Source organism: Dromiciops gliroides, chromosome 5, assembly GCF_019393635.1.
Source record: "Dromiciops gliroides isolate mDroGli1 chromosome 5, mDroGli1.pri, whole genome shotgun sequence".
Taxonomy (NCBI): domain Eukaryota; kingdom Metazoa; phylum Chordata; class Mammalia; order Microbiotheria; family Microbiotheriidae; genus Dromiciops; species Dromiciops gliroides.
The window spans coordinates 94,704,669-94,725,459 of NC_057865.1; the positions used below are offsets into that span (position 1 = coordinate 94,704,669).

Genomic DNA, 20,791 nt, shown 5'->3' on the forward strand with positions numbered 1-20,791 from the left:
GGCAGACTCCTCCAATCTTCCAAACTCCCACGGCATCATCTAAGAATTTTTGGGGTAGGGGAAGAATGTGTGCACCCACAGCAGCTCAAGAGCAAAAAGTACAAACGGGAGACCATACTTCACAGCTGATTCCTTCCAAAACACACAAGGAAGTAGGAGCCACCCTTTGGAATGGGCAGGCGGTGGTTGGTGCCACTATCAAGAAAAAGGCTTCAGGGGCAGCTAGGTGGCAAAGTGGATAAAGCACTAGCCCTGGATTCAGGAGGACCTGCATTCAAATCTGACCTCAGACACTTGTTGGCTGTGTGACCCTGGGCAAGTCACTTAAACCTCATTGCCCCGCAAAAAAAAAAAAAAGAAAAGAAAAAAAGGCTTTACCTGGACAGAAACTGCTTTTCAAAGTAGCCCGCTTAATTGCAGAGCTTTATAATAATCCCTATATGGAAGACCCCCTCATGCACAGATAAAGTAGGAAGTCATCCACATTTTTTTTTTTGGTGAGGCAATTGGGGTTAAGTGACTTGCCCAGGGTCACACAGCTACTAATTGTCAAGTGTCTGAGGCCAGATTTGAACTCAGGTCCTCCTGAATCCAGGGCCGGTGCTCTAACCACTTCACCACCTAGCTGCCCCAGTCATCCTCATTTGAAATCAAAGTTAGCAAATATTTCTTTAAGGGGCTGCTGATTGCTGCCTAAAATTCTTCTAAGATTTAGTTTTTAAAAAAGGTTTTGTCCCCAGTTGCAAAATACAAATAAGCAAGTTTTATCAGTTTTTTACTCCCCTTATGAAGAAAGGAAATTATAATTATTCTTTCATTGCTATTCCTAAGATCAAATTTTGATCGAGGGTGGGTGAGAATGGGGAAATAAATAAATAAAAGGGTGCTTTGAGGTGGGGGAGGGGTATCCCCAGAAAGTGAGTCTTATTTTTTCCCCCAAGTACTTCTATATTCATTATCTTGTGGTAGCCTAATAATCATCTTTCCAAACAAAAGCATGAAAAGAATCATCATCCCCAAAAAACTTGGACCCAGAGAAATCCTGTGACTTTCGCAAATGACAAAGGGGAGACTCTAACATTCTTCTTCCCAGTTTGGGCTCATTCTATGTGACCTGTGATGATCGAGATGGAATAGCTAATCAGGAGAGTAGATATGTGCCAGAATAGGCATCCTCTGTTGTCCTTGTTTGAGAGATGAGTAAAATTTGCAAACAAAGCCTAAACTGAGTTGGTTGAAGGTCACTGGTAGCAAGGTCAGTTGCTTTCCTCTCTGCTGGGGAGGGTCAATGGTATTTCTGACCTCTCCAGCTAATTTTCTGTTATTCGCAGAGATAAATGTTTGGCCAGAATCACATTACACACGAGCAGGTATAGTCCAGGAGAACTGGATTCTTTCTGGTCTTTCCACATGAGCACAAGTAAAATTTGGATAAAATAACAGATACCATTGTATAGTGGAAAAAACAAGTTTGAAAGTCCAATTAAGCCAGGCTATCCTAAACTTCATTTTACCTTATGTATAAAAAGAGGAGTATTGGGGCAGCTAGATGGCACAGTGGATAGAGCACTGGCCTTGGATTCAGGAGTACCTGAGTTCAAATCCGGCCTCAGACACTTAACACTTACTAGCTGTGTGAACCTGGGCAAGTCACTTAACCCCCATTGCCTTACTAAAAAAAAAAAAAAAGAAAGAAAAAAAAAAGAGGAGTATCCTTGCCTCATTTACCTCAGCTATGAGGATAGAACTTTATAAACCATAAAGAGCTACAGAGATGTAAGATAATTATCATTACTAGTAAGGATGTAAGAGAACTTTGGATAAAGAAAATAATGGGAGGGGCAGCTAGGTGGCCCAGTGGATAAAGTACCAGCCCTGGATTCAGGAGGACCTGAGTTCAAATTCAGCCTCAGACACTTGACGCTTGCTAGCTGTGTGCCCCTGGGCAATTCACTTAACCCCAGTCGCCCTGCAAAAAATAAAACAAAACAAAACAAAAAAAACAAAGAAAATAAGGGGAAATGCTGGCCAAATGCCACACCTACTCTGGTGGTCTGAGGATTATAATCACAGGCTCTAGAACCCTAGCTAGTTCACAACTTAGCCCTCTTAAAAGACTGAAGCTTTTTATGTGTGGGTGTGCACATGTGCGGATATATATACAAATATAGAGGCATTTGGGTGTATTCAGAGTATATGTGTTTACATACATACATACACATACACGCACATATATAGACACATATAGATATATACACACTCACAGAGCCAGAGGTCACTGTATATCAACCTCTCCTCTCTATACACACAGACACAGGGCCAGAGGCACTGTCAACCTTTCCCCTCTCTCTCTCCCCACACACACACACACACACACACACACACACACACACACTCACTGTGTGTCAGCTTCTACCAAGTCTCTCTTGTACCATTTTGAGATAACTCAGACCACTTATGCAAGTGATAAAAAAAAATCCTCCATTGGAAAAAGAAATCCAAGACACACATAGCAGAACAACAAAAAAGGCAACATCATGACAGCGATGCTCCTCAGGGAAACTATACACCCAAATGCCTATCACTCTGGAGGCCTGAGTATACAAAATGGCACCTGGGCTGGCCCACATTTGGGACCAGTAGGAAAAGGCCAGGGAAGGGCCATGGTAGGCCACAGTGGGGCTTGTGAGAGGGTCCAATCAACACACCCAGGTCCCCCCACACTCCCAGCCTACCAGTTGTGCCCAGTGATAAGGACCCCCAAGGGCCCATTTCCTTTGATCCTCTGGGCCCATCGACCCAGACATGGAGAACAGAAAATGTAGGTGTCTGAACACACTCATGATTCCAATTATGTGTCAGCTACCCAATGTTCTAGCACAAAGAAAAGAAAAAGTTTCCTAAATTGTTCTAGGGCGAGAGCTCTGTCAAATAGGGAAGAGTGGCAGGCGGGTGGAGATGAAGGGCTTTGCTCTCCTCGTGCTGAGCAGCAGCATGAAGATCTGGGCTCTTGCCACTCAAGGGGCAGGAGGGTCCTGCTGGAAGGAGAGGAGCTTCCCCCAGCCCAGGAGCCCTGTGGGCTCAGCCTTCCTCAGCACGACTGGGCCGGGCCAGGCTCCCCTTTTTGGCACAGTGGGGGCCATCCTGATGCTTCCTGGAGTGGGTCTGCATGTGGACAGCCAGGTGGTGGTTGCGATTGAACGTCCTACCGCACTCAGAGCACTGGTAGGGCCGTTCCCCAGTATGAATGCGCTGATGCCGGAAGAGATCTGAGGGTCGCCGGAAACCCTTACCACAATAGGCGCAAGTGGGACAGCCCTGACTGTTGCCTGTGTGCAGACGCTGGTGCAGCAAGAGGCTCTTCCGCTGCTCAAACAGGCGCAGGCACTCGCTGCAGTGGTACAGCCTAGACGTCCGGCTGGACGAAGGGCGCTGCTCCTGGCACGGCCTCCCAGCCAGCACCGGCTGGTTCTCTGGCTCATCGGGCAGCCACTGGATGATGGGGCCAGGCACCACCACCTCACCTGGCTCCAAGGAGGCAGGAGTCTCTTCCCAGGCGTCCGGCCAGCTGCTCTGGGACGTCCAGTCCTCATCCTCTACATGGCTACGCTGGTGAATGGTCAAGTTGATCTTCAGCCTGAAGCTCTGACCACAGTCCGGACATGGGAAGGCCCGCTCTCTCCGGCGAGGGAGGACACGAGGTGGCTCGCTCGCTGCAGGGCGTGAGGGCTTCTCCCTCACCCGACTCCTTGGCAGACCAGGGCGGGCATGCTCACTTGGCTCAGCCAAGTCTTCTCTCCCTCCGTCAGGAGCGGTGTGCTCCGGTGGGTGGGAGCCCTGCTCCAAGTCCAACTGCTGAGGGAGGGCCTCGTCCACTTGATCCTCTATTTTGATGTTCACGTGTCCATCATCTGGTGAAAAGAATCCACAGACAAGCCCTTCAAATAAACCAGGGGCATTTCCATCTCCAAGCTCATCAAAATCCTACTCTTCATTCCAGGCCAACTCTGGTCCTACCCTCCTCCCTGAAGTTTCCCTCAGGCACCACCAAGCCATCTGATTCTCTCCCTTCTCCATGTTTAATGGCATTGAATCCTGGCACACTGGAGCCAGCAGGGACCTCCAGATCACCAGGCCCAACCCTCTCATTTCACAGATGAGGACACTGAAGGTGAGAGGTGCGGTGACTGTTCCAGAATCACACTGCAAGGTGGTCAAAGAGGATTCGTGATCAAGGGCAAGTGATGGGGAGCACTGAGCTTAAGAGAATGCAGTTATCCTTGTGACTGGAGTGCTCTCTTAGCTCCACTAAGAGGAGATCGAAGGCAGAGGGCTGCTGGAAATGAAGGGAAGGAAAGGTGCTATGGTCCCCAGCAGAGCAAGAGCGCTGCCAAACACAACCAAGGAAGCCCCAGGGGGTTGTTAACTAGCTGCTGACCCAGCCACCCTCTAGAGCTTTGCCTCTGGCCTGAAAGGATCTTTGCCTGTTCCAATTCCCACCCCCTTTATGAAGCCTTCCCTCATTGCTCATCCCCCTACGATCATCTCTTCTACCTGAATTCCTTTAGCACTTACAGTCTGAACCACACCGTCCGGCATTTGATTCCATCTTGCCTTGTACCATTTTGTTTCCTCAAATAGTTTGTACTTCTAGAAGGCAGGGGTTGTGGTTCTATCATTATCTCAAATAAAATAATGTAAAGAAAGTGGTGTGTAGACTTTAAAGCATTATATAAACCATGAACTACTACTACAACTATTAGCATCATCGTTCTGCCCCCCCCATCATAACAGATATTTGATTAATCAATATTGCCTGCCCACCGGAGGTAGACCAGCTGCAGTAGGGGCTAGAAAAGGACTAAGCTAGGAGAGAGAGAACTATGGGAGATCTCATTTCTCCTGAAAGACTGCTACATAGGCAAGAGCTAGGCCTCTTCCTGCCACTTGTCCCTCCCTCCCCACTATCCACCCAAAATGGCAGGTTGGGTCTTTAAGTCCAAGGCTCATCCAACCTCAGCACAGACAACAAGGATGTCCCGGCTATCAGTCTAGCTTTTGGGGGGCTGAGTCCATTCCCTATCAAGGTCGGTGGGAAGTTGGGAGTGTGGATAAGTGGGGTCTGGAAGCTTGGCCAGAGGACACTGACCAGTGAATAAGCAGAAGCCCCATGTGGGTTAAGTGGTAAAGGGATAAAGAACTTGGAATCTATACCCTCCTGTTTCCCAAACCCCACCGAAGAGGAAATAATCCCATCACTGCCACAAGACTCCCCTAGGTGCAGAACCAAGTAGCTGAGCTGAAGTTGGCAAAAGGAGGGAAGAAGCAGAACCTCTGAAGAGTACCCTCAATCAGCCAACTAGAACTGACACCCCTTAGCCCCCAAACTGGCTATGGTGTGGGTGTCCTGGTTCAGTGAATAGAGGGCTGGGTCTGGAGTCAAGAAGACCTGAATTCAAATTAGGCCTCAGACACTTACTAGCTATGTGACCCTGGGCAAGTCATTTAACCATTTGCTTTAATTTCCTCAACTGCAAAATGGGGATAATAACAGCACCTACCTCCCAGGTTTGTTTTGAGGATCAAATGAGATCATACTTGTGATGTGCTTATTAGTACAGTTCCTGGCACACAGGAGGCACTTAATACATGCTCTTCCCCTTCCCCTATCACTTACCAAGTCCCAGGTAGGGCAGGATTTCCCTCTGTGGGGAGGCTGATACTTCTTCCCCATCTTGTGGTTCTTCCTCCTGTTTAATCGAGGACAAAACATTGATGCCAGCTGGGGGGAGCTCTGTGAGAGAGAGAATCCCATTAAGGTCTTCCTTGGATGCTAGATGCCATGAGTGGTACAAGAATGGGACTCAGCATCACTGTTTCCCCAGCAGGTGTGAAACATCTTTGCACACTCTGAGCAGATACCTACTGGTAAAGGAGGATCCCCATCGGGTTCCAGATGAGAACCTGAAGTCAGTCACCCATCAACCATGGCTCAGGAGGTTAGAGCACAGAGTTAATGAGGCCAACATCTCGGAGGCAAAGAAGCCCAGGTTGCTGTCAGCCTGTTAATGACAAAAACTGACATTTCTATAGTGCTTTAGGTTTTACATACATTTCCTAATCAGTACTAGGAAGTAAGCAGCGCCTGCCTATTCTGTTCGTTGTACAGGTGAGGAAACTGAGACGAGGGGAAGGAATGGTATGGGCAGCTTCCCAGGGTCAGGACTGGCAGTGGAGCCAGATCTCCTAACAGCAGGTCCAGAACTCTCCTGTGTCTCACTCCCTGATTCCAACATAGGCTGGTTAAACCTCCCAAGTTCTGGCTGTAACAGACGGCCAGAATAGAGTGTGGATGACCATCTCATCTAAGCCACTTCTTGAAAAACCGTTCAGAAGGGCACATAGTGGGTCAGTAGAATTCCCCTCCTACACATAACTTCTGAGGGTTCAGTGCCCCACTCACAGTATTATTAGATGTACAGAGGAAGAGAGGCAGCTCCTGCCCTTAAGAAACAATGAGATGCTAGAGATCAGACAGACATATATGCACATCCATAAGAAATTTCAGAAAGCAAGAGATGAAAGGAACAAAGTTAGGCAAAAGCAAGGAGGGAGATAGTCAGTAGCAAACAGCTGAGTCCTAAGAAAGCAAACAATCCTGGAGATTAGATAGTCTGAGATAGGAGGAAAAGAGGGGATTGGCCCTGTGTCTTTCTGAAAGGTACAGTGCTGTTCAGTTCTTCTTTATGCCTGTGAAGGTCTACATAATAGTAAATGAGATTAAGTTAAGGTAGGAAAGATTTCAATCTAATTTAAGGGAATTTTTTTTTCGATCACTGGAGATACAACACCCTCCAGGGGCTTTTTCCCTAAATGTCTTTGAAAAGAGAAGAGTCAACTTTTTCCTGGGTGGCTACCCTATGATTCCTCTGCTGCAATCAAACTGTTATGCTCAGTCCCCAAACTCATGAGGCACTATCCCAATTCTGGTCAAAGTTTCCTCTATCTATCCCAGGAGTAATAATATGACTTCCTTTACCCCCTAGATAAACTCAAACCACCCTTTAAGAGCAAGCTCAATTCCCACTTTTGCTAAAAAGCCTTCCTTGACCATCCTGATTTCTCCTTTGATTTAACACACTCATTCTCTCTGCCTTTTGCCGGTTAAAAAGCAAACAAAACAACCGACATACCATTTTATGACATTCCTTGCAATATCATGTTACCACAATAATAGTATTTAGTTTTCATGTGCTTATAGCTTATCTTTCTAACTAAATTGGAAGATCCTTTAAGAAAGAGACCATGCCTTATAAATAGGTGAATAATTGCTGACATTTATATAGAACTTTAAGGTATATAAAGTACTTTCCTCACAAAAACTCTGAAGTAAATAGTATAAATTATTCCCATTCTGCTGCTGAGGAAACTATGGTCAGAGAGAGGGTAAGTGTCACATGGTCACAACTGGTACAAATTCTTTTGGGGGGGGTCCATACCTGTGATTTCATCAGCACAGAGAACTCCTTGTGTGGAAATTCTCTCCATTATTGCAGATCTGCAATTTAACTGCAACCCACTACTTTGGAGAGTTGCTCAAGTGACTTCCTCATGGTTACACAGGCATGACTAGAATCCAGGTGTTCCTGGCCCCCAAGCTGGCCCTCTATCCACTATATCATGTTACTGATCTATATCACACCAGGTTGGAGCTAAGGAAGCTCCCAACACAGGCATTTTCATAGAGGAGGGAGGGACTATTTTTGTGAACCTACTGGGTGAAAGGCCCAGTGCTAGGTAGTACATGAGACGTAAAGAGGGACCTTTTCATCTGGTTAGGAAGATAGGTCACTTGCATGCATAAACATAAAGGAGCATATGCTGAATGGGAACTAGAAGTGTGGCTCCAAGGTGGGGACCTCTGGAGCTAGTCAGAAGACCTTAGTTCGCAGGACAGCCATTTATTCCCTTCACTTCTCTGAGCCCCACAGGGTTAGGAGGACGTTGCTCTAGAAACCTTTTAGTTTTATATGAATTTGAGTTATTATGCTAAGTGCAAAATCAGCAGCAGACAGGAAGTTCTATCAGAAGACAGCCAAGGGGCCTGGGTCAGAGAAGGCAGTCTTACAGAGGAGCCCAGATCTCTAAGGGTTAGGGCTGGAAGGGACCTCAGGGCCTATCTAGTCCAATTCCCTTATTTTACAGTTGAGGAAATTGAGACCCAGGGAATTGAAGTGACTTGCCCAGGATCATTTGAAGAGACAGTGAGGATCAGAGGTGGGATCTGAATCTAGGTCCTCTGACTCCAGAGTTAGTGCTTGTTGCACTGTTCCATAAGACTTTGAATGGGCTTTCAAGAGGCGAAAGGATTCAAATAAAGAAATGAGGGGAGGTCATTCTAGGCTGGAGGAATATTATGAGCAACGGCATGGCAATAGGAAAATGCATAATCCTTTTTTGGAACAGTGAATAAAAACTAGTCCAGCTAGAATAATGGAAAGAACACTAGATTCCCTTGGTCAATAGATGTCAGGTCAATAGTCTGAACCTTGACTATGATATGAATAAAGTGACTTCATCTCTGTGGGCCTCTATTTCTTTAACTGCCAAATGGGCAAAACACTTGAACTTATTTACTTCACAGGGTTTAGAGAAAAGCACTTTGTAAACCTCAAATCTCTCTATTATTACTGTTATTGTTTTATGAGTGTTAGAAGAATGGGTCCTGCTCTAGAACTCGCTGCCCTCGGAAAATTCCTGTCCTTCCCCTCACCTCTAGGAGGGCAGCACCAAAAGAAGACTCTCTGCCCCCCAAGGCATAGCTCAAATATCTGTCATCGACCTTCAGCTCCTAGCCCGTGCTCTGACTCACCAGTTAGGCTTGACTTGGTCAGACTTTCTCGTGCTTCTGAGCCTTGATGATCTGTAAGAACTGGTTCTTCCTCTGTTTCCCCTTGGTCAGGTTGAAGTTGCTTGGAAATATACTCTGGAGAAGGTAGGTCTGGGGCAGGGGGAAATTATACATAACTAATATTGAGTAGAATACATAGGTCCAGGGTAGATCTGCCATATTCCCAGGATTCGCCAGAAATCTCTTGACATTTTTAAGAGATGCTGAATTCTCAGGCAGTTCTTTTCTCTGGGGTGGTGACTAGATACAGAACAACTGCCTCTCTGTGAATAATCAAATCTAGACCATTAGCCCTGGATAAGTAGAAATGATCTAGTCTAATGGCTTCATTTTAAAGATGAGAAAACTGAGGCCCATGATGATGACATGCTTTTACTCTAGCACTAGAAGCAGCCCTAGAACAAGTTCTAGATTCTCAGTCCAGTGTTTTCTATTACTCCACATTGTAGTAAGGGTGAAGAGGAATGGCCCTTTGTCCCAGGAAACAGTCTCCAAGGGCAAAAGAATGTTAGCCAACTTTAGGAGCCAGAAGCTGATATGGTTGGGAATGAAGAAGGGCTGGGTCTGGGAGGAGCACCAGTCTGGACCCCTGTAGTTAACTACTCCTTCTGAGTCACCTTGTTGGCCTTGGCCACAAATTCTCCCACTCTGAGGCTTGACTTTGCCTTTGGAAAATTCAAATTGATATAAATACCTAATTCCACCCTCCCAAGGGTACAAAGAAAGTGCTAGTGAGCACCGATCTGGAAATAAAATTAAATTCTAGTACTTCCTGTTAGCATTTCACTCCCAGTCTTCTACGTTGTTTCTACCTCATACTTACTAGGACTTAGTTTTCCAGGACATGGCACTTCCTCATCCAAGCCCCACTGGTCCTTAAGACATGGTTTTTCTCCTCGCTCAATCTGAGAGAGAATATCAGGCTTGGAAACAGCATAGTCTATGCACAAGATGGAGGAAGAAGACATAATCAGTTTGATTACTGGATGAGGGCAGGTAGATTCAACCAAGGAGATAACAAAGCAAAGCACTTCAAGTCAGCCTGGAACACATTAGAGACACACATACTTCCCTGCTTATGGGAAGACAGACTAGGCCTCCCATAAGTCAGTACCAAAAGCCTGGGGGACTGAGATCAAATCAAAGTCAAAGCTATGAATTGCATGACCCCTAGAAGTTCTTTAGTGGGGACCAAGTCTGGTACCTTACCCAGGGAGACCAGCATCTCATAGTTGCCCCTCATCACATGCTTGTAAAGCTCCTTCTGCCACTCCTCCATCTTCCCCCACTCCTGCTCCGAAAAATACACGGCCACATCATCAAACGTCAGGGGTACCTAGAACCACAAGGGGCACACACTCTCACACACAGACACACCACCTTGGTCTCACCTGCTCCCACCATTCCTGAGCCAGAAGAGATTACCTTGGGGACCTCGCCTTTGCTGCCCGGGGGGAGCCGCAGGATCCAGAAGTTCCTGTTCCTCAGCAGGTTCTCCATGTTCTCCAGCCTCCTTTGCAGCAGCCCGTACTCCTGGAGCAGGGTGCCCAGCACGGCCCACCTGCCCTCCAGCTGGTTCTCCATCTCCACGGCTACCCTCTCACAGTCTGCCAGCTTCTTCTCTGCTGTCACTGTCCGACCCTCTAAGGTGAATAATCGGGCCAGGCACAAATCCACCTTCTTTTCCACAGCCTGAATGGCAGCCACCACTGTCCACAGGGTGATCTCTGGGGAGTGCAGGCAGGAGTCCTTCTCAGGAGACACCTGCAGAGCTGGGGAGGCCAGCAAAGCTCTCAAGGATCCAGACTGTACGTCCTGCTCAAGGGCCTATTTGAAAAGAGAATTAGAGATGGGGTCAGGATTAGAGGAGGCCACTTGTGTTTTATTTTTTACAATCATCTGCCACTCCAAAAAGAGACGTAGGAAGAACCACTCCTGAGCTCTGGACCTTTCCTAGTATGTCCTTCCACCTCATGTCCTTCCTGATGAATTAGTCATGGACTGGCCACAAGAAGCTCAAATGCCTACTTGCTTTGTATAGGATTGGTATTCATTAAATCAGTAAGGTTTTTGGTTTGTGTTTTTTTTTTAAGTGAGGCAAATGGGGTTAAGTGACTTGCCCAGGGTCACACAGCTAGTAAGTGCTAAGTGTCTGAGGCCAGATTTGAACTCAGGTCCTCCTGACTCCAGGGCCGGTGCTCTAGTCACTGAGCCACCTAGCTGCCCCCAATCAGTAAGTTTTTAATTGAGGTATTACTGCATTCTTAACACTGTAGGAGATAATGCAGGGCTTTATACTATGCCACTCTAGCACAGCCCTTCATGACCTCGATTATGATAACACCTTAACAGGTACAGCCACCTCCACTGTCCTCCAATCTTTTTTGACAGCACCTGTCTAATCTTACCAAGGCATAAATTCCAGAACAGTTGTCAATCTGAATTGGTAGAGGGGGCTTCTTTATAGAGAATTATAGAGTCTATAACTATTCTCTACAAAAATCTAAACCAAATAATAGCTACTGCCAAAATCATTTCAAATCTCAAAATCATGGACCTGAAGAATGACAAAAAAGAAAGTCTAACAATATTTATAGCATCACTCTCTATGGTAGCAAAAGGACTGAAAACCAAGTAGGTGCCCATCAACTGGGAAATACCTAGAGAAACTGTGGTACATGAAGACATTGGACTTTAATAAATAATGAGCCCAGTGAACACAGGGAGGCATGGAAAGACTTAAGTGAATTGATGTAAAGTAAGGATAGCCAGGAAAATAATATGTACAATTGCTAATTTATATTAGTGTATATGTTGAAATAATGAAACAATCAAAACTGAATGCTTAAAAACAACTGAATGTCATAAAATTATAATGACTAAGACTGACCTTATCCTGGGAGAAAAAAGCAGACTATTAACACAACTTAAAATTACTTCAAAACTCCAATGGATCTGTGATTCCAGTGATTCTTGTCCCTTGACCCCCTCCCCCCATGTTTACCACTGAGAACACCCCCCCCCCCAAAGTGCTGGGAGCTTTCCTGGAGTTCAGGAGTCTAGAGGACACTAACAGAGCAGGATACGAGAGCTAGCTATCAATCGTCTCTCTCTCAGGCTACAGGAAAAAGCCCATCTTTTTGGTGCCGGTAACTTTAAAAAAATGTGTGTATAGACATGTACACACATATTTTTTGATACCTGTATGCCAGTCTAACTGATCTCCTTTATAATCCCACGTATTTTATGTCTTTAAAAGTATTCCGAGAAAGGTTCCCTCGGCTTCACCAGACAGTCAAAGGGGGTAGGACACACGACAAGGCAGGCCCTCTACCGTGGCTCTTTTGCAGAAGTCTTTGTAAAACAGCTGGAACCCTTTGTGCGATCCAAGGACCCCAGATTAACAGCTGTAAGGGACCTTAAACATTTGGTCCAGTCCCTTCGTGATACAGAAGACCCTGCGCCCAGAAGTGGCTTGGCCACGATCATACAAGTAGTAGGGGCCGGGGTAGGACCGAACCGGAGTCTTCTCCTGACCCACTGCTCTTCCCAGGGGACGACCGCCGGCTGTTTCGGGGCTGCCGTCGTCCTAGGGTTCACAGTCACGCCAGATCACAGGTTATCCGTCTCCTTTGCCACTATCCGGAGGCGGGCCCCACAATTTGGGGCGGTCGGGCCGCAGGGGGGTAGAGGGTCTCCGACTCTCGGCGATCGGCACCCTCGGGGAGGGGCGGGGGCTTCGAGCCCCCCACCTGGGCTCAGGTCTCCCGGACCCACTCATCCTGTGGCGGCCCTCCCCCCGCCCCCACGGCCACGGCCACAGCCGCGGCCACGAAGGGCGGCCCGGCCCCGCTGCCGGAAACGCGTGGAAGGCCAAGGCCGCTGTGGGCGAAGGGGCCGAGCCCCGCGCCAGGCTGCGAGGACCCCCGCCCGCGCCGCTCTCCCTCCCCTCCTCCCTCCCGCCGGCCTCCGCCGCCCAGCCTCGGGGCTCACCGGAGCGGGCGCCGCCTCGGCCATGGTCCCCTGCCGCCGCGCGCGGGTGAGCCTGCCTGCGGCCTGGGCCGCTCGCCCCGGGCGAGAGGCGCTGGTGCCGGGGTGCGGAGCCGGAGCCGGCCCGCGGGCGAAGCGGTCGACACCGGCTACACGACGGAGCTGGAGCCAAGCCGCCCTGTGGTCTCCGTCAAGCCCCGCCCAGGGCCTCAGGACACGTGCCGCCGGGCTCAGCGAGAGCCAGCCCGGAATGCCGAGAGCGCCCCCTGCGGACCGTAGGACTGAATGGCGCAGGCCCAGGAGCACCGCGGCGGAGCGACGGCCGCTTTGTTCCGCCCTGCCTCTGGCCTGTAGAGCCTAACACCCCGGGCGAGACTCAAACAAAAGGATTCAAACAACACACTTCAAAGAAGCCGAACCTGAGGAATAGCACCAACCTAGGGCAGTCGGGGCCAGGGTGGATTTATAGGGCGCGCCTTTGTTCTGATGGGGGAGGGAGGGGGAGGGGCAGTCCAGATGGGGCTGTAATGGAAGTAGAAACAAGCCTCTTTAAACTCGTCGACGTAAGCTCCAGGGGGCGTTCCCTCCCCAAGCACCCCCGAGGCCTAAATCCTCTTAAACGAAGCCGGGAGTGGGGCGGGGGGGCGCGCCAACCCAGGCAGGTTCCAGGCCTGGGGGGGGGGGGGCGACTTCAAGGCGGCTCTGCGGTGCGAGTCAGTAGAACTCAACTTACCCATTTAGGACCAACTTCCAGCGTTACAGGGGTTGTTACTGGATACGGGGAGAAGGTTGGGGAGCGCTTGTCAACGCTTAAGTGAGCTTGGATGGGTAAAGTAAAAAGGGGCGTCCAGCCGGATGGGCAGCCAACGGCTTGGGAGTGTTCGGCCTACCCCTCGGGTCCTAGAACTAGGTTCAGCCTGTAACTGCCACTAACTGAAACTTTTGGCAAACCTCAATCTCTGCTGTCATCGACCAAATGACTGATTTTTAAGGTGCCTTCCCAGTATGAACACATGAAATAATAGGATTTATATATGGAATAAAAAGGAAAAGCTTTTAAAATCTTCCCTTCCTGGGGCAGCTAAGTGGCGCAGTGGATAAAGCACTGGCCCTGGATTCAGGAGTACCCGAGTTCAAATCCGGCCTCGGACACTTGACACTAGCTGTGTGACCCTGGGCAAGTCACTTAACCCTCATTGCCCAGCCAAAAAAAACCAAAAAAAACTTCCTGCCTGCCTTAGATTCCGCATGTTTGCAATTCTTATCTAGTAAGGAGATACTAACATATAACTATCTCTGTGCTAGGATGTAAGCAACATGAGTACAGACCCTTTTCTAAACTAGGTTTTAAACCACTTCGCACCACACCCCACCCCACCCCACCCATCAGTCTTCTACACGCAGCAGGTGCTTAAAAAAATGTTTATTGGGTTGGACATTTTTATTCTTACATGTACCTGTATTCTTAAAATTGTCCTGAACCCATATAAAATTAACTCTCAATTATGAAAAAATTTAAAAACAAATTATTCCAAACTTTGGTGTCCAGTGGTGACGATCACAAGCCATTTACCCCAACTTCTTAGCCATGCTCTCCCATAACTTCTGCTAGATATTTTAAGTGATAATGCATTCTGGATGGTTCCACTCATGAATGATACCCTACATATAGTCATTTTTATCACTATTTGGCCATAACTACTTTGTTTCCTTAAATGACTGTCCAGTGACCAAAGGAACCTGCCTCCTTTCAAAAACATGGGAGGGTATGTAGACCACTGGGGAAACTACCAATTTCAACAGCAGATTCTCTTCAAATAACTTAAGATTCACTGAAACTAATAAGGGAGAAGGAAATCCTGAGAACTAGCAGTTTTTAAGAGTTCAAATATTAAGCAAAGGGGGCTGGGAGCATCACACATTGAGGCAAAAATTTTCGGGAATTAAAAAAAAAATTACCCATTACAGAGGCAGCTGGGTAGTGCAGTGGATAGAGCACAATCCTTGGAGTCAGGAGTACCTGAGTTCAAATCTGACCTCAGACACTTGACACTTACTATCTCTGTGACCCTGGGCAAGTCACTTAACCCTAATTGCCTCACCCCCCCAAAAAATTACCCATTACAGACTTTAAAAGTTAATACATGGGGGCAGCTAGGTGGTGCAATGGATAAGGCACTAGCCTTGGATTCAGGAGGACCTGAGTTCAAACCCAGCCTCAGACACTTACTAGCTGTGTGACCCTGGGCAAGTCACTTAAACCCCATTGCCCTGCAAAAAAAAAAAGTTAATACATGTTGTTTAAAATTAAAATATACTACATATGATTTGATTTGTTAAAATGCTGTCTGTTATGTACAGAAATGTGTAACTTCATGGTTTGGGTTTTTTTTTTTAACTTTTCTTCACTTTTCCCACTTCACAGGAAATAAACAGTATCTTCCAGTCCTGGATCTCAATTACTCTCTTTCCTAGACATTTACATCAGTCCGGAAGGAACCCCTGAAGCTCTCATCTTCCTCAAGGCTAGGGTGCCAAGGTGACGAAGATCCCCCAAACTTTTAGCCAGTAAGAGCCAGGAAACAATTTTCTTCGAGGGGCCTTCCTCAATGTGCAGTTTTTGACTCTAAGCTGGACTTTAATTTAAAAACTACTCGGTTCCTTTTCCTAGGTCACCCTAATATCCTGCAAACAAGGGCTCTCTGCCATGCATGTAACAGGGACAGGAATCACTGGATGGTTGCCCCCACCTTAAAAATTTTTGGGGGGGAGGCAGTTGGGGTTAAGTGACTTGCCCAGGGTCACACAGCTACTGTCAAGGGTCTGAGGCTAGATTTGAATTCAGGTCCTCCTGAATCCAGGGCCAGTGCTCTATCCATTGCACCACCTAGCTGCCCCCATTTTTTTTTTTTTTTTTTGGTGAGGCAATTGGTGTGCCCAGAGTCACACATCTAGTAAGTGTTAAGTGTCCGAGGCAGGACTTGAACTCAGGTCCTCCTGATTCCAGGGCTGGTGCTCTATCCACTGTGCCACCTAGCTGCCCCACCCCCTCTTTTTAATGTAAAGATTTCCATACATGCTCCAAGAGAGACGTGAGCTCACCATCCAGACAAAAAACCCAATGTATCCAAATCCAACCTTCATTTGTGTCACCCCACAAATTTGCCACAGTGCTTAGCTACCACCCAACATGCTGAAGGTCCTCACATTTTCCTTACAATGAATAGATAGCAATGGAGTGTGCGGGCTATCCCTCAATCTATACACCCAACACTTAACTTTTCCAATGATATAGTTTTCTAACATTTTTTATATTACTTTTCATGAATAACTTCTCATTTGTAATGTGCTGCTACTGATAATGCCTGATATGTTCTCCAAAACTTGTGGATAACTATTAACTTCAGTTCTTCAGAGAGTAGCATTCCTTGACTCAAAACTACACACCACCACCAGAAACTGTTCCAAGGGAAAAGGCTAAGGTTATTGATCTCATTTAGAAGTCTGCAATGCTCCAGGGCTTGGTGCAGTAAACACATTGTCATTCACAAACAGGAGTACTTGGAGGGCCTCACCACCTATAGCGAATTTCTAGAAAATTCCACTTAACTTCTAGCATACATACATGTCCCTTTTATATTCCACCTGTCACTAATAACTGAGGGTCATTTAATAAAATTCTCTGTCTTCACATCTTTCAAGATATGGGAGACTTTTTGAGATGAGCTTTTATGGCAATGCTCTGCTTTACAAAATCAAATGGTTTTTTTTTGGCAAACAATCAGTAAGCAAAATAGGAAAAGGCATCTTTTGTGCCTTTCAGTCAATGGTCGGATGTGGCCTATTTCTTAAAATGCCTGTTCCCTCAAGCTCATGAAGGACTCCCTCAATGTGTGCCAAGGATGTAATAATTTGTACAGATGGGAAACTAGGCATATGGATTAGTAGCTATTTTTGAGATCATCTTGATTGCCTTTTTTGATAAGAAATTTTTATGAGATGTTTTTATGCTGTTTCCTCTCCTTTCACAAACCTCGAGGATTTCTTAGTGCCCTCAAAATTAGGTCACCCCAAGCACATAACTCCTCTCAGTGCAATCCAAATGTCTTTTCTGTTGGTTTTCTTCAGTGCCAATTCCCCTTCTTCCATCAGGACATCCAGAACTATACTGAATCCAAATGTGGTGGGTCCACTATCCTTGCTATAGAAGTTTGCTATAAAAATTTTTATAAAACTGTTGCAGTTTTGGGGCAGCTAGGTGGCACAGTGGATAGAGCACCAGCCCTGGAGTCAGGAGTACCTGAGTTCAAATCCGGCCTCAGACACTTAACACTTACTAGCTGTGTGACCCTGGGCAAGTCACTTAACCCCAACTGCCTCACTAAAAAAACAAAAAACAAACAAACAAAAAAAACTCTTGCAGTTTTGCAATCTGTCCGCCATCCTTTCAGCTTTATCTTTAAATGCTTTCAGATGACTTTGCTTAGGTCTTTCAGCAAGTTTTCCTTATTGTCTTATTTTTTTTACACTGTCTTATAAAGTGATACTTCTCCATTTCCCACCAATCCCTTCTTTTCTTTAAGATTTTACAAATGACCTGTTATTCTAAATTGGTATTGTCTTTGATACACTTTACTTAGCTAGATCAAGTCATGTTTATTGGCTGATGCAGCTTCTAGGCTATTTTGGTTTCTTCTCTATGGTATTTATATCAGTTAAATATCTGCATAAAATTGTTATAATCGAGCTTTATGTCCTTTTCTCCACCCATGTCCTATTTTTGGCATCAATAACTCGTTTAAAATAGGTAAGGATGCCATTTTAATTATATACCATTTTTCTCATTTTTATTTTTCCAAATTCTCAAAACTGAGCATTCACCCCCTTAACTTTGTACTAATTTTGATTTTTGCTCTAACAAGTCAGTGATCTAGCTGCACAGAGACACTTGATTTAGGAATGATCCCCACATCAGTAATGTCATTTTCTGTCTCTTAAAATAGAAACAATTTCACTTTTTGTCATGCTGACCCTATATACTTCCCATTTTTCAATGGAAATATTTGTTTGTTTGTTTGTTTGGGGGGGGGGCTGGGCAAGGAGGGTTAAGTGACTTGCCCAAGGTCACACAGCTAGTACGTGTCAAGTGTCTAAGGCTGGATTTGAACTCAGGTGCTCCTGAATCCAGGGCCGGTGCTTTATCTGCTGCGCCACCTAGCCGCCCCAATGGAAATATTTGTAATGTAAAGGCATGAAACTTGTGTGTGGTCACCAAAGATCTGGCTTCATTCCTTACTTCTGACCCAGACTGTCCAATATATATTTCTTCAAGCTGGCCTGGAAAGTTTGGTCTTGATGATCTTGGGTGAGACACTAGACCTCTGAGAGCTCGAGGCCACTTTCTAAGGCTCTCTGTTGCAAGGTGGCAGAGGACTTTTTCTCACTTGGAAGTTGCCTATATTAATGAAGCCATCACACGTCCAAGTTCCCTACTCTATGCACTTCGTCTGGGCTTACCTTTTGGCACAGTAGTCACCAAACGTCAAAGTTTATGTTGATTCAGTTTGGAGGGGTTTGTCCAACTCTTCACAGAATCAGATGGAACAAGATTCTGAAATCTTCAGGGGAAGAAGTATGAATGGAGTAACAATGAAACAGGAGTGTCTTAACAATGGTATGGTATGTTTTCCATACAATGGAACCGATGGCAAACCTCTCACTGGCATTGTCCCATACTCCTCCCCAAATATGTTGGAGATATTCTTCAGCGGCCTGTTTTTTTGAACACTGATACAATGTCAGCTTCAGGACAAGCTATTTGACAAATATCCACTGAGTGCCACCACTTGTGTATCCTCACTGTCTACCATACAGTGCATACTCTCTTGGCCATATATCAGACCTTAATCTCTTCAGCAACCTTCTCATCCAACGCTGCTCCTCTTGCTGCAGTTGCCCCCACTGTTTCAACTAATTAGGTCAGGAAGGCTGAGGCATCTCGATGCCAACTCATATTTTTGTGATCCAAAAGGCAATGACTCATTTCAAGACACCAAGGTTTTGCAGTATTAATTTACCTTATCGAAGCAGCCAACAACACTTTAGGGAACAGTCTCTTGTGGGATATGTGAGATATCATCAGCGTTTATTAAGCTACATACTCTTCTGGGATAGACCAAGCAAGTTCCTCAGGTATATAAGGTTACTATATACGGTCAGGTGGCTGACAGGTTGCTCTGGAAACATCAGTTAATAGTACCTATTCAAATACCATACAACAGCTTTCTACTTTGAGGCAGGTCTATTATCCAGTTATGACACACCCCTATAATCAGCCACACCTACTGGGATTCGGCACCTTGTCTCCTGCCTGACATGCCTGCTTATCCCTATAATGCCCGCCGGCATTCCCTGTACATGTATGGCAGCTCTCCCCAAATCCACGGTGCTCTAAACCCAGTTCTATACCTCAGGTCAGCTATGGTTTCTTCAGTGAATTCTGTTGCTCATTAAGCAAAATTTGCAAGATTCAGCAAAATAAGAAAAACAATGCTGCACATCTAAGACCTTAGAGCTCATTGTATGAGCAATTTTTTTGAAGAGGTATTAAAAATGGCTCATTCTGAACCTCTTTTCAAATGACTCCCCTTTGGATTTCTATGAAGTTTTGAAAATAAATTTAAACATGCACTGCTGTGTTCAGCTAAATGTCTGTCCATCAGCCACCCAGAACCATCGATATATCAGCTGACTGCACTGATATATAATAAGCTCAAGAAGAAAGTACCAAATGTGTCTTTGCCTTGGTATGTAGATTGATGGAAATATCCCTTAGGAACATCCAACTTTCTTCTGCTTTGATATTATGCTCAATAAACTTTCTCAACGTTCATTTAATCTCCTGAGTTGTCCAGGCATGGTTCTCAAGCCAGGCATATCTCCCACTGTAATTTAATAAATTTTCATTGTTTTATACTAAAACCGTCTCCTTGTGAATGTGGTTAGCACTCAGCATTGCCCCTCTCAAGTTCAAAAGTCAAAGTTCTGTTACTGCAAAAGCAAAGATGAGACATGAACTGTGGGGACCTCACCAGGTAGATTCTATCAATTTTAATTACAACTATCAAAGCTGAAGCTGGACTAAGATCCTGTAAGGGTTTCTCATGGTAATACCAGTTATCACCAAATTTACCAAATATTACAGCTCCTTTGTCAAAGTAAGAAATAGTTCAGAGGAAGTCCTATCACTCTCCTGTTTATAAAACAAATGTTCAAAAGATGTGATGAATCCAATCCTATGAGGCCTAAAAGGGGTGTCTTTAAGGGAGGTGTTTAGGGAAAGGACATAAAGCTGAGAAGACACTCAGTGTTCTCACAAACATTAGGAAGTTTAGTTCTATGGCAAGACAAACCTGTGTCATGTAGCTGACCTGGACTGAAATGCAATGGAAGTTACTGACTCCACAGAGTCTTAAGTCTAAGCTTCTTGGCCAATTTCCTCGTAACATCCCAAGAAAGTCTGCCTCTCTCACTTCAGCTCCCCAAAACTAGGGAAGCCATTTCTGACAGGAGGAAAACACCAGATAAGGGCTTTTTGCTAGTTAGCAGTTTTATTCTAAGCAGAGCACAATGAGGGATTCCTGTCTGTCCCAGGAACCCTCTCCCTCTTTTTCCACCAGAGATATCAGTAATAGCAATGAGCATTTGGCAGCGGCTTCAGAGGTAAGGAACTGAACACTTCCCTTCATTGTCCCTCTGAAACTAAGACCCACAGCCAATTCTAAAACCTGAAAAACCCTGATAAACCAAGGCCACAGACCCTTATGGAACAACCAAGGTTATACATACATACAAAAGAAATAGGCCCAGTTCCTTGCTCACATGTAAAGC

The 20,791-nt window shown here is 45.9% G+C and overlaps 1 protein-coding gene across 1 annotated transcript; it reads right to left on the reverse strand.

Moving 5' to 3' along the window:
- Positions 1-608: 608 nt before the first annotated feature.
- LOC122727748 (zinc finger protein 777-like) lies at positions 609-13,079 on the reverse strand. The gene is made up of 7 exons (XM_043965511.1): positions 12,905-13,079; positions 10,337-10,738; positions 10,121-10,247; positions 9,735-9,851; positions 8,873-9,001; positions 5,678-5,794; positions 609-3,911 (listed from the first exon to the last, which is right to left on the reverse strand). The coding sequence occupies exons 1-7, from the start codon at positions 12,926-12,928 to the stop codon at positions 3,082-3,084; spliced, it is 1,746 nt and encodes a 581-aa protein (XP_043821446.1). The 5' UTR covers positions 12,929-13,079; the 3' UTR covers positions 609-3,081.
- Positions 13,080-20,791: the final 7,712 nt, after the last annotated feature.